Below are 14680 nucleotides of genomic sequence, written 5' to 3' on the forward strand. Positions count from 1 at the left end.
CTAGAGAAGAATGTGTATTCTGTTGCTTTGGGATGGAATGTTCTGAATATATCTCTGAAGTCCATCTGGTCCAGTGTGTCATTTAAAGCCTTTATTTCCTTCTTGATCTTTTGCTTAGATGATCTGTCCATTTCAGTGAGGGGGGGGGGGTGTTGAAGTCCCCTGCTATTATTGTATTGTTGTCAATGTGTTTCTTTGATTTTGTTATTAATTGGCTTATATAATTGGCTACTCCCATGTTAGGGGCATAGATATTTACAGTTGTTAGATCTTCTTGTTCGATAGACCCTTTAAGTAGAATATAGTGTCCTTCCTCATCTCTTATTATAGTGTTTGGTTTAAAATCTAATTTGTCTGATATAAGGATTGCCATCCCAGCTTTCTTTTGATGTCCATTAACATGGTACATGGTTTTCCACCCCCTCACTTTCAATCTGGAAGTGTCTTTGGGTCTAAAATGAGTCTTTTGCAGGCAGCATATAGATGGGTCTTGTTTTTTTATCCAATCTGCTACCCTGTGTTTCTGATTGGGGTATTTAGCCCATTTACATTCAGGGTAACTATTGAAAGATATGAATTTAGTGCCATTGTATTGCCTGTAAAATGACTGTTACTGTATATTGTCTCTATTCCTTTCTGGTCTATGTTACTTTTAGGCTCTCTCTTTGCTTAGAGGACCCCTTTCAATATTTCTCGTAGGGCTGGTTTGGTGTTTGCAAATTCTTTTAGTTTTTGTTTGTCCTGGAAGCTTTTGATCTCTCCTTGTATTTTCAATGACAGCCTAGCTGGATATAGTATTCTTGGCTGCATATTTTTCTCATTTAGTGCTCTGAATATATCCTGCCAGTCCTTTCTGGTCTGCCAGGTCTCTGTGGATAGGTTTGCTGCCAATTTAATGTTTCTACCATTGTAGGTTACAGACCTCTTGTCTTGAGCTGCTTTCAGGATTTTCTCTTTGTCTGTGAGACTTGTAGTTTTACTATTAGATGTCGGGGTGTTGACCTATTTTTGTTGATTTTGAGAGGAGTTTTCTGTGCCTCCTGGATTTTGATGCCTGTTTCCTTCCCCAAATTAGGGAAATTTTCCACTATTATTTGCTCCAATATACCTTCTGCCCCCCTCTCTCCTAGTTCTTCTTCTGGGATCCCAATTATTCTAATATTGTTTCATCTTATGGTATCACATATCTCTCAAATTCTGCCCTCGTGATCCAGTAGCTGTTTATCTCTCTTTTTCTCAGCTTCTTTATTCTCCATTAATTGGTATTCTATATCATTAATTCCCTCTTTTGTCTCATTTATCCTAGCAGTAAGAGCCTCCATTTTTTATTGCACCTCATTAATAGCCTTTTTGATTTCGACTGGGTTAGATTTGTTATTTTATTTCTCCAGAAAGCGCTTCTCTAATATCTTCCATGCTTTTTTCAAGCCTAGCTAGTATCTTTATAATCGTTATTCTGAACTCTAGTTCCGACATCTTACTAATGTGCGTATTGATTAGGTCCCTGGCAGTCGGTACTGCCTCTTGTTCTTTTTTTTTGAGGTGAGTTTTTCCGTTGTTTTGTCCAGAGGAGAATAGATGAATGAGAGAACAAAATGCTAACAGGGTACCATTGACTCCCGAAAAATATACACTAAACAAATCAGAAGAGACCTGAAACCAGGGGAAAAGAAAGGGAAAGAAAGAAAAAAAAAAAAAAAAAAAGAATATGGTCAACTATGATCAGGCTGGTGCATAGATCAGTGCCACACACTAGATTTTGGGTGTATTTTGGTCTGTTAGAAGAAAGTGCCTCCCAAAATTTTAAAGAAAAATTTATATATGTACAAAAATAAGGGTGAATATGATGAACTGATGGAATATGGCTGTAAAGATGAAAATTATAAAAAATTTTATAAAAGGAATTGATAAGATAAGTTGTTTGGAAAAAGAAAGAAGAGAAATTAAAAAGAAAAATAAAAGGGAGAAAATGTGATCAGGCAGGAGACTAGAACAAAGCCATACGCTAGAGATTTAGAGTATATTTTGGTCTGTCAGAAGAAACTGTATCCCAAAATTTTAAAGAGAGAACAACTTATATATAGAGACCAAAAATAAGGTTAACTGCAATGAAGGGATAGAACATGACTCTAAAAGTGAAAAATAAAAAAGATTTTTAGGGGCACTTGGGTGGCTCAGTCGGTTAAGCGGCTGCCTTCAGCTCAGGTCAGGATCCCAGGGTCCTGGGATCGAGCCCCGCATCGGGCTCCCTGCTTGGCGGGAAGCCTGCTTCTCCCTCTACCACTCCCCCTGCTTGTGTTCCCTCTCTCGCTGTGTCTCTCTCTGTCAAATAAATAAATAAAATCTTAAAAAAAAAAAAAAGAAAAGAAAAAAGATTTTTAAAAAAGGAATTGATAAGATGTTGGTTGAAAAAGGGAAAAAGAAAAATTCAAAAAAAAAATAGGAAAAGAAAATTTAAAAAATTAACTTTGAAAGACTAAAGAATTGTGGGAAAAAAAGCCATGAATTCTATGTGCAGTATTCCCCTAGTGCTGGAGTTCTGCTGTTCTCATTGATCGGTAAACTTGGTCTTGGCTTGCTGTTCTTGCTGATCTTCTGGGGGAGGGACCTGTTGCAGTGATTCTCAAATGTCTTTGCCAGAGGCAGAATTGCCCTGCCCTTGCCGGGCCGGGCTAAGTAATCTGCTCGGGTTTGCTCTTGGTAGCTTTTGTTCCTTGCAAGCTTTCTGTACAGCTTTGGAGGACGAGAGTGAAAATGGTGTCCTCCCAATCTCTGGCCCAGAGGAGCCGAGAACTCAGGTCCCCACTCCTCAGTGAGCCCCCAGAGAAAATCAGTCAATCACTCCCATTTCCCTGGTCTCTGGCGGCACTCTCTCCTCACCCAGCCACTATCTCTGGCACCAGACCCCATTTGGAGTCTCCAAACCCAGCAGATTCCTGCGGTGTGTTCCCACGCCACTTTTCCTGGGAGAAGAAGGGGAGTCTCCCCAGATCTGCCGCTTGTTGGATCCCTGCTGGAAGAGCAGTGGCCCGACTGTGCCACGGATCACGGTTTATGGCAGCCCCAAGCTGAGAGCCCGCTCCTCAGCTCCATCTCTGCAGCTGGCTTTCCCGCTCTGATACCTGGGAGCTCTGCCGCACTCAGGCACCCCCGGTCTTTCTGTGACTCCGAGAGTCCTGAGACCACAGTGTCCAAGCGAGGGTTCCATCTCCTACTTAGCCACTGGATCGATGTCCCTCAGCGGAGCAGTCTTCTAGAAGTTCTGATTTTGTGCTCCTCTGCTCTATCACTTGCCTATAGGGGCTGACGGAGGCTCCCTTCCCCTGTGGTCTATCTTCCTGTATATTGCCTCGGATTCACTTCTCTGCACGTCCTACCTTCCAGAAAGTGGTCACTTTTCTGTTCAGAGAGTTGCTGCTATTCTTTTCTTCGATCTCCTGTTGAGTTCGTTAGGTGTTTAGAATGGCTTGATACCTATCTAGCTGAATTCCTGGGACCAGACGAAATTTATGTCTCCTACTCCTCCACCATCTTGCGCCTCCTCCAGGGCAATATTTTCTTATCACTGATGTAAGATTGTTAGACCTTCCCACCATCCCACAAAATAAAAGCAATATGTATTTTTGATGTTGTGCTCAATGGAAAGGATATTTTCCTGAGTTAAGACTTAGACTGTTTCCTTCCCCATCTCAAAGAAGTATCCGACCTTAGGAAGGCATACATACAGTGTCTTGAAAATGCTTCCTAGTACATTTCCTTTTCACAGCAAAGCTGCTCAGTAGACTTTTATTCGCACCCTACCTGGCATTGTTTTTAAGTATTAATTTTTGAACATGGCGAGTGTCAATAACTTTATTTAGTAAAGAAAAAGAAAAAAGAGGGAAGTGTTTCCAAACTGTCCTTGAGTTCCAGACACAGTTATTTTCTGATAAAATTATTCATGTAATTTAAGAACTATTTGCTGTATAACAGAATTGCTGATAGAACGAACTAGGAAATGGATATAGAGAGTTATGGTTGTGAAGAAGGGCATTAGAAAAAGTGTAGTTTAATTTTTAACTTCTATTTTGAAGCTAATTATGGCATTTCCTGTAGCTATTATAATAATGTATAAGAATTATTTCTTCTGGAAATAAATAGGTGTATTTAATGTAATCAATTTAGATTTTTGGAACAATCACCTGGAAATTTTTAACAGACATAATGAGAGTGAAAGAAAAATTGTATCCCATATTTGGAGTATTTCTGTATGTATTCTAAAAACTTTGCTCATCATGTGTATAATGTTATTGCTGCAAAAACCAGATTTGCTAATTTTTTAAATTACTATCAATAGTAGGTTAATATATGTAAAAGTATTTTCTCAATTCCATATGTCTTCAATCTGTTTAAGGCACATGAAGTTTTATGCCTAGAGATGCTCACTTTGCTCCTGGAAAGACCAACAGATGATAGTGTTGAAGTAGCTATTGGTTTTCTCAAGGAATGTGGCCTCAAATTAACACAAGTGTCACCAAGAGGAATCAATGGTAACTATAAGCCCTTGGCTTGATATTGAGCTTTTGTTTGAGTATTATAATATCTTTTGCTTATTTTATTGCTTTTTTCTTTCATTTTAACTTTAGCTATATTTGAGCGCCTCCGAAACATTCTCCATGAGTCTGAAATTGACAAAAGGGTTCAGTATATGATTGAAGTGATGTTTGCTGTACGGAAGGATGGATTCAAGGACCACCCTGTTATCCTAGAAGGACTTGACTTAGTGGAAGAAGATGATCAGTTCACCCATATGCTCCCTCTGGAGGATGACTATAATCCAGAAGATGTTCTTAGTGAGTCTGAGTTGGGGAGGGGTGGGCTGGGTACAGGGTGAGTTGGGAAGTGGGGCACCAACAAATGTAAATATAGAAAATAAACAATTTTTAATTTATCTTTTTAAGATGTTTTCAAGATGGATCCTAATTTTATGGAGAATGAAGAGAAGTACAAAGCTATTAAGAAAGGTATATACAATTTTATAATCTATTTTGGGTAAGTAGAAGCAATTCATGTAGTTATATAATACTGATAGAAAGGTTTAGATCACTGACCTAATGAAATCTCTGCTATTATGAAGCCATTCTATTCACCATTTTCCCATGCATTATTTTTCTGTCTGGTGCTTGTTTGTGGTATTACTTCATTCTAAATTATTTACCTCATTGTCCCTCTCCTCTTTCCCTCTATTTAAATTATACAGCCCTTAAGTCTCATTCCTCTTAAGAAATGTCTATATAAGGTCGCCTGGGTGGCTCAATCGGTTGAGCATCTGACTCAGTTTCGGCTCAGGTAATCATCTCAGGGTCCTGAGATTGAGCCTTGTGGTAGGCTCAGCAGGGAGTCTGCTTGAGATTCTTTCCCTCTCCTTCTGCCCCTCTGTCTGCACACATGCTCTCTCTGTCTCTCTCTCTCTCTTGCTTTCTCTCTCTAAAATAAATAAATAAATCTTAAAAAAAAAAAAAAGAAATGTTCCTATATTACTAGTGGCCCTTATTTTAAGTTCACTACCACTTAAGAATTGGTGCTTAAATTGGTGTCCAATGTAATATTCAACTAGATGCTATACTTTTATTATAAAGTACAGTATTTTATTATTTCTTCAGAGCAGGTTGATATCCTGATAAAATCAATGACAATTCCAGATAGGCTATCAGTGCTCAATAAATTAATAAATTGATTATTATTATCATTTGTATGTCATCAATATATTATAAGCACTAACTTTGGACAGACTTTGGTTTGTATTTTGTCTGTGCCATTACTAGCTAAGTGACTTGGCACAAATTACTTGTTTGAAGTAAATGTTACTTGTTTGTTTAAGAATAAATAAAATACAGTGCTTTGTATTATCATAGAGCAAGTATTTAGGCGATGCTTTTTTTTTTGACATTTGTATCATTTCTAAAGTTAATTTTCAGGGATACCTATGTTATTCTATTATAATTATAATTTTATAAGTTCGTTTCCCTTGAGTTGTGATTTTATGTGAGAAGTACTTACTGTTCTGAAAGCTCTCAGGAAGACAGCAGGAGGCCTAGAGCTCTGGTCACTTCCTCCATTCTGTGCTTCAGTCAGGCTTGGAAGTAGAATGAAGTAGAAAGTAAGGTGTAAGCAGCTTTCCATTTCTATACATTATTCTAAAAATCTGGTACAATAAAGAGATTGCTCTCCTTAGGTGCCAGTTTCCTAGGGACATTTCACTACAATAGCCAGATTCCTTTTGCTATTACAATTTAGTTTCTAGACATGGAGAATTCCTCAGACCTATTTTACCTTCTTATGAACTTCTTTTTCTGCAGTATCACTCAAAGATTCTAAATGGTTTTATGGAATTTTTATCATACCTAGTATGATTTTTTTTTTCTTTTAACTTGGAAACTCCACATCCATTTCTTTAGGCCAACGGTGGTTGAGCAATGCTAGGAAAGTAGTACTTTTCTTTATTATAGCACCTAAACTCTCTGAACTTAAGTTCCCTTTATACTCTTGAAAATTATTTAGGACTCCAAAGAGCTTTTGTTTGTGTGGGTTACATCTATTGACATTTACTTCATTAGCAATTAAAACTGAGAATATTAAAAACATTTATCAAATTATTTCAAATTAACAGTAATAAACAGTGTTATACATTATATACTTTTATGAAAATAACTACTTTCTGAAACAAAGAAATTTAAGAAAAATGGCATGTTTTGTATACTTGATACAATTTAATATCTGACTTAATAGGAGATGGATTTTCATATTATTTGTGATTTCAGTCTCTTGCAATAGGTTGTTTTCATTGAAGTATATGAAGAAAATTTAGCCTCATGGATAATATGTATTTGGAAAAGAGAGAGGTATTTTAATAACCTTTTTAGATAGTGTGTATATTCTTTGTTAATACTATGCCAGTATTTAAAAGCTAATTGTTTCTTAAAGATTAATTGCAGTGTGAAACCTGAAACAATATTCTTGAATTTTCATGCTCTGTTACATCAAAAGCCATTGGCCTGTCACTTTGAATGGATCTTTTACCCATGCAGGATTTTGCAACATATTCCATTGGTCATTTAGAAAATATCAGTTCACTCAGTTATGCATATCTTCTAAGTGTTAACATGTCAACATTATCAAAATTAAATTAACACATTAACATGATATCAAGAAATCACATTTATTAGTATTGCCACCTACCTCATCAGAGAAGTCTAAGTATTGGGAAGCTATCAACCTCACAGGAATGGATCCAAGTTCTCCAAAGTTCTAATTTTCTCTTGAGAACTCCCTTTTTTATCATGGTAGTAAATACTGTTAATTATTTTGTTGAAGTGACAGTCTCACTTTGTTTATATTTGAGAAAATGTCTGCCAGATTCCTAACAACTATAGTTTGCCAACCATTCTTTCAAGTAAAAATGGAAAACATCACTAATTGACCTTGCAAGTCAAAGAGTAGCACAAGTGCTTTTCTTTGAGATAACCATCACCATTGTGCATCTGTCTTTAACAGAAGGGCTATGTATGAATTCATGTTTTGCTACTCAGATGATTATATATGCTTACACTTTAGGGCTGAGCTTCAGTGAAATTAGCAGTTTTCTACTTCTTCCTCAAGGGCATCCTCAGGTCAAACTAACTCTTTTCCTGCCTCCAAGAACATGGCAGTAAAGAGCAAGTGATGGCTGGTTCAGTTTGGTGCTTGATTTGTGCTCAGATTGCAGCAGCTTCAACTCCCATTGCTTTTGGATGCTTGTAGATGGTAGCACAGCGGAAAGGCAGGTAATGTCTGGATGTTGTTATGAAAATAGTTGTGACCTCACAGACCACCTGACAGGTCTCACTGATCCCCCGGGGACTTACATCATACCTTGAAACCGCTGCTTCATTCAGTTAATGAAATCCAGTTGTCATTGCCTAAGTGATTTCAGTAAGTAGATTCTCAAGTGGAGAGATGAGGAGAGGATGATGTAAACGACCAGACAATTCATTTGACCTTCATTCTTTCATAAAATATTCTTCTAGAACTGGCATAAAAAAATGGCCACAGCAGGAAGTGGGCACAGCTTTAGTAATTAGCACCTTAGCGTGACCCAGGTGCACTTGTGTTTTAGGTCTTACAGCATTTGGGAAGACAGCAGGAGTGCCTGTCTTCCTACTATTGAATACTAAATAGTTTCCTCTCTTAAAAGTCTGTCTAAGCTATATTATGTAATAGGAAACTAGACACTTTACATTATTTCTTGAAGTCACATTTGTTAGAGATATTCTTGGGATTTGTTTGTCAGCTAAGGGCTGAATGACAACTCTTCGTTTTAATAAAATGATTTATTTTTCACAGTATGAAGTTTTCTGCTAGCATTAAATATTATATGTGACTCCTGATTTATAGTGCTCAGTTAAATATAAGAAATTAGAATTTCCCTAAAAGTAAGTTCACCCTAAAACTTTATCTTTTTTTTTTTTTTTTAAGATTTTATTTTATCTGACAGAGAGACACAGTGAGAGAAGGAACACAAACAGGTGGAGTGGGAGAGGGAGAAGCAAGCTTCCTGCTGAGCAGGGAGCCTGATGCAGGGCTTGATCCCAGGACCCTGGGATCATGACCTGAGCCAAAGGCAGACACTTAACGACTGAGCCACCCAGGTGCCCCCCTAAAACTTTATCTAAAAAACTCTGATTTTAGAAGAAATGCAAAAGTGGAGTGTTAGCCAGGTTTGTAAAATCTTTTATCAGATCAACAGAGCACAAACCATTGGGCGAAATATAACTAGTTTTTTTTCACTTGTTAACTATTAATATGATGACTAGCTTTATGTAGTCTCTTATTTACATTGCTGTTTTCATACAGTTCTAGATGTAAGTTGTATTTTAAGAAGTGATTTTCCAGTGAAGTGTTCATCTTACCAATTTTTTAAAAGGCTTTTAAACTTCTGTTTCTGTTTACATGTGGAAAGTCTTGAGATTAATTGTAATGTTCTATTCAATAGGTATACATTAGAATAAAAATCTCATTACTGTTTATTTAAAGTAAACACTAAATTATGCAATTATTTTTTCTCCCTTCTTTGTCTTTCACAGCCTAAATTCTTATTTTCTATATCTAGCCTTAGCTTTGTATAATAGACTATATCCTTTCTGATGCTGAACTAATAATATTTTGACTCCAGTATACTAGTTTCCATTCATAATTTGTTTTTCCGGTGCTCTTGCTCTTTTGGAAAACCTTCATCTACTTTTTTTGTTGTTGTTCTTCTCATCCCTTCCTTATTTTATGACCATTTTCTACTTGGCAGAAGAATGATATGTATGGCTCTCTGACCACCTAGGCAATAACATGAGACCCCTGTGCTCACTTCGTTGGTGATAAACTGTAGCCACTATGGATTTTGGCAAACTGAGAATTATCTTCTCAGAATGAGATTCATGTGTATCACTTGCTCATTAATATTTTCCCATACTTTGTTCTGATAGAAATTCTTGATGAGGGAGATAGTGACTCAAACACAGACCAAGATGCTGGAAGTAGTGAAGAGGAAGAGGAAGAAGAGGACGAAGAGGGAGAAGAAGATGAAGAAGGTAAAAGTTAGCTGATTCAAGTAATACTGTAAAATACTCTGAAATTAAATTAATTCTAATGTAATCCTCTAAAATAGTGGTTCCCAACCTGTGGAGGGCTGGGGGCTGCTACTGGCATCTAGTGGGTGAAGGCTGGGAATGCTGTTAAACATCCTACAAGTCACAAGACTGCCCCCACCACAACAGAGTATTATCTAGCCCAAAATACCAGTATTGCTAAGGTTGAAAAACCGTGCTCTAAAAGTGTTAAAGAAGGAAATCATTTTTTAATGATAATCAGCATAATTTCAATTTGACATTTTATGCCTTTGATTATAACCCATGAAAAAGATGCATTCGTGTTGAGTGCATGTGATTTCTGCAACCCGACATGAATGTGACAGATGAATGTGGATAGGTATTTGCTATTCATTTTGGCAACATAGAGTGGGGAGGCCAAAAGCTGTGTTTGCACAAATCAGGCATAATGTTCTTCTTCAGCTTTGATTACTTTATTTCACAGAAAAATAAGCTCAGAACTTTATTTTATTTAAGTCTTAGTTAAAACATCAAAACATACGTAAGACTGGTCATTATTTACTTATATTGCATATTTGAAAATATTAAGAGTATATCTTTCCCTTTTAGGACATAATCTACTTTAGTTCTGTCCTAAAGTGTAATTATTCTTCTACAACATATTTTATAAAAATAAATTCAAATTTTTTTTCCAGTGTCTTTCTTACTTAAAACATTTCCTGACTATGTACTATATTTAACTTTAGAATTTCTTTGTTTTATGTGAAAATACAGTTCAAATAAGAACTACTAAATATTTATAGGGGAAATTGTCCTGCATTAGATAAGAGAAAATTTTGATAAATACACATATTTATATTGGACCCATCTAGTCTGCCATGATGACCCAGTGTTCTCTGAAACTGATTTTCTATCCATAATTTACAGTCCTTCCAAATTATCAAGATACTGTTTATAATTCTAGAAATAGTATTTTACCAAACAACAGCATGAGTGCTGCCTTTTATAATGTCTAAATGAGCAGGCAACACAGAAACAAAAATATTTCTGGCATGATTCTGGACTTCTTTGAACTGACAAAAGTTATTAAAATACTCTAAGATATGGCAGAAGACTGGAAATGGTTACTTTGAGCTCTGCAAATACTATTTTACACTGTAGAAAAGAGCATTATTGTTAAACTCATAGATTCTAAATATTTATGAAAAATTATTATCTAGAGATACATCTTCAGTCCTTCACATTTATTTTTGTAGTCTCGTAATTTTATTATGTTTAATTTCTTTCAGGACAAAAAGTGACTATTCATGACAAAACAGAAATTAATCTAGTCTCATTTCGTCGTACAATTTATCTTGCTATTCAGTCAAGGTAAGATACTGTAGTTCAGTTGATCCTTATTTTGCATAGGGGATGGACAAGAAGATGGGATTTTTAGAATCTGATGACAGAAAACTAGATACCATTTCAGGAATTCTCAAACTACCTGCCCAACTTCATAGATCCCTGCTGTTGGTTCTTTGCTTCAGGAGAAAATTATCTTTATTTGGAAGGTCTAATTGTGTTACATAATTAAATGGGTTTTTTTTAACTGTGTCATTCCTTATAGTTAAATATCACTAATAAAAAGCTGAAGACAACTCTGTGTTATAGAGCTGGCACAGTATATAATTATAGTGGAAATTTAATATTTTTTTAATTTGGTTTCTAATTCTGATTCTAAGCATAGAAGTACTTTTATGATAACTTTTGGACACTGATTTTTTTGTGTGTGCAAATGGAAATGAATATAAATGGAAATAGGAAGGTTTTGAGGACCCTTTGAAGTAATGTTAAGTAAGAACTACTGTGATGTCATGTGAATATCCTATTCCCTTTGAAGGCTGTGAGTTTGGTTTGGAAGAGAAATAAGTGAAATATTAAATGCTTAGTACATCTGTTGTTTTTTATGCGAATCAGCCTATTGATTTAATGGGCACAGTGTTTACATTTTGCACCGGAGGAGGAATGTTTTCTCAGTTTCGTTTTCTTACTAGGTTTTGTATATTTCCATTTAGTATGATGTAATAGCAAAAATGATTCATACGTAGGAGTCATCCTGTTTTTATTCTGTCTGAAAACTTTTTGGCTTAGATTCATCTTCAGAAAGGGAAATGTTAAAAAACAAAACATTGGCTAGAAATATTTTTGGTTTATCCTTACCTATTTCTTTGCCTTTCGCATGAAAGAAAAATCTATTAACTATTTTTTCATACAAACAAAGTGAAACATGAGAAGTTTTTGTTTTAGGTAAAACTTTAGTTTGACCTTTCATTTATCCTTTTCTAGAAATTCAGCAGTAATCTGTTGTAAACAGCAGATTCACTGTTTTAATATTGCTGTTAACATTAACTTTGAAGAGTTACAATGGAGCTGTTTGGATAACTATTTAAAGGAAACTGTTTTTTTAGTTTACCAAACCTTGATAATCCTTGAACCACACAAAAGATTTGAAAAATGAAAGCATCAGACAGGTGACAATCATGATTACCAAGTAGTACCAACTCTAGTAACAGCAGTACTGTTTTATGTGTTGGTATTCGTTAAGACTTCTGAGCCCCTGAATGTCTAGTAAAAATAATTTATATATGACATAGTTTACTAGACTTAAAATCTCATACATATTTTAGAAAGAACCACAAAGACAGATGTTTAAAGGACAGATGGTTGAGGGAGTCATGTAATGGGATCCTGAATTATAAAGTTATTGAACAAATATCACTCTAGACTAGTAAGTGCTATTATTGGTCATTAAAACAGCTGAAGTGATTTACTTTAATTTTTTTTTCAAAGCAGCAGTACTCAGTATTAATGATTTTACTGAGATACAGGTAAACATTATTGGCGGTAATTTAAATTGATAAGCTCTTTATGGAAAGCCTTTTAGTAACATGAATCAGGGACTTAATGTCCATGCCATTTGACCACTCTTTTTCATTATATTTCTTAAAGAAATAGAAATTGACAGAATTATATATAGAATTATTCAGTACAAAGAAAAAAAGACCATCTTGTCCAATACAAATAATCAAATGTCCAGTTTATGCCACCATTGAAAGTTAGGCTAATGTGGGAATTGTTACTGATGTGGGCGAGTGGTCTGACTTAATGTGAAATGGGGCAAAAACTGCATAGACACTATAGTACTGTACCAGTAGTATTAACTGTTTAAATAGGTAGACAGATTCTAAAAGTGATACATTAACATATCAACAGTGGTAGTCTTGAGAGGAGATTGGATTACAGATTTTTTTGTGTCTGTGTTTTCCAGTTTTTTATGTTTTTCGAAAGTCTTATGTTTACAGTATACCAATCTGAACCAAGTATAATATAAATCAAGAATGGAATATAATCATCAAGTCAGATGGCAGTGAGGGCACTTTATACACTTTGCTTTTGGAAATCTTGCAAACAAAAGGGCGACAACTGAACTGTGTGGTGATTTTATTTTTTTAATTTCTTTCCTTTTAGACTTGTTGACTCATCTCACCTGTACTCTTACCTTCTTACTATCCTGGCTCCTAAATGACCCTCTCTCATTTACACAAAACATAAAATTATACAGTTGGTTTTGTTACTAAAAAGTAAACATTCCTGTTTGTTCTTGCTTTCAAATGATGTTCCACTCTGACTTTGCATTATTGAAGCTGTAGCATCAGAGGGAGGTGGGTTTATCGTTTTCCCACCAAAATTTCTTAGATTGGAAACATCAACAAAACCATGTGTAAACACAGCTGCGAAACTAGCATCGTGTAAAATCATTTTTCTTTACCCTTCCCTCAGTCGCTATTTATTTGTGTTAAACCTGAAATCATTTGATTTAGCAACCTAAGATAACTGAAACAACAAGCAAATTTAATTCATTTAATATTTACATTTAGTACAACTTCAAAACAATCTTGGTATAGGAAGTTACCAAATACTTTTAAAATAAGAACAAGGAAAATAGACTATCATACAGCTAACTTTCTCAATGGTACTTACTAGATAAACTGAAAGTTATAAAATATTTTTATTAATTGATTGACTTATTTTTCAGAAATTGCAGGGTTTTTTCCTGCATACTAATTGTGTTCTTAAAAAAAATTAAAACTAGAAAAGAAAATGTCAACATCTTTCAAAATACTTTTTGGTAATATTGCTATATTGTTGAAGTTTATCAACTACAGTTTAATATTTTAATCTTAGTGCCAGATATTGTTTAATATCACCTGTTGCAAAAGCTCTTTCTGACATATTTCTTTCTTCATTTTAGTTTGTTTTTTTAAATTCCATTACATTGTACCATTCTGAGTTATTACTCTATTGTGCTTATGAAACTCAGTAAGTATCAGAAGCTGAGGAATCAGATGAACTATAAAACTAAATTCATAGTCATTCTATTTCAGTGGTTGATTATTTTATACTGCTTTTATCAAAAGAATGAAGGTTTGAACATTCTACAAAAAGTACAAATATATTAGTATTATTCCTGTATTGAGCTCACATTAAATTTGATAATTTTCTTAAGTATATTGGAAATATTTTTAATGAAACTTACATGAATGTTGTATAAAAGCAAATTATTTTTCCTTGTAAGTGATTTTGGTTATTTACTATTTTTATACTTAGTTTTTGAAAATGTAGAAGCACTGTGGTTGGGTATGAATCATGATAACTTATAAATGTGGTGATTAAGCACTAGATGTCATGCTGGGCTCTGGGGCATCTTTTACCTCTTACTGACTTGGGTCAGAGATAAGTGGAAATATTTAGCAATGTCATAAAAATTTGTCTACTTTCTGTCTATATATTTGCTCATTCTGGACAGCTTATATAAATGGAATCAAACTGTATGTGGTCTTTTATATCTGACTTTTTCACTTCACATAAATCAGAGTTCATCCTTGTAGTACATCTCAGTACTTCATTCTTTGTAGAATTAAGAGCTATTTCTTTTCTATATACATGATACAGTACTGTGAAGTTACAATAAAAAAGTTATTTTAAACAATTATTAAAGTGAGATCCTTGTTTATAAAAGA

At 34.8% G+C, this 14680-nt stretch overlaps 1 protein-coding gene across 2 annotated transcripts in view; it reads left to right on the top strand.

The window, feature by feature from the left end:
* CWC22 (CWC22 spliceosome associated protein) overlaps window positions 1-14680 on the top strand; it is a 62370-nt gene that overhangs the window by 34119 nt on the left and 13571 nt on the right. For both annotated transcript variants that reach the window (XM_081814042.1, XM_081814043.1), the window contains exons 9-13: window positions 4394-4529; window positions 4626-4832; window positions 4941-5003; window positions 9495-9599; window positions 10907-10988. In XM_081814042.1, the coding sequence (XP_081670168.1) occupies window positions 4394-4529; window positions 4626-4832; window positions 4941-5003; window positions 9495-9599; window positions 10907-10988 (593 nt within the window). The remainder of the gene's footprint in view (window positions 1-4393; window positions 4530-4625; window positions 4833-4940; window positions 5004-9494; window positions 9600-10906; window positions 10989-14680) is intronic.

The sequence above is a fragment of the Leptonychotes weddellii genome, chromosome 3, assembly GCF_054177405.1.
Source record: "Leptonychotes weddellii isolate Sample4059 chromosome 3, ASM5417740v2, whole genome shotgun sequence".
NCBI lineage: Eukaryota > Metazoa > Chordata > Mammalia > Carnivora > Phocidae > Leptonychotes > Leptonychotes weddellii.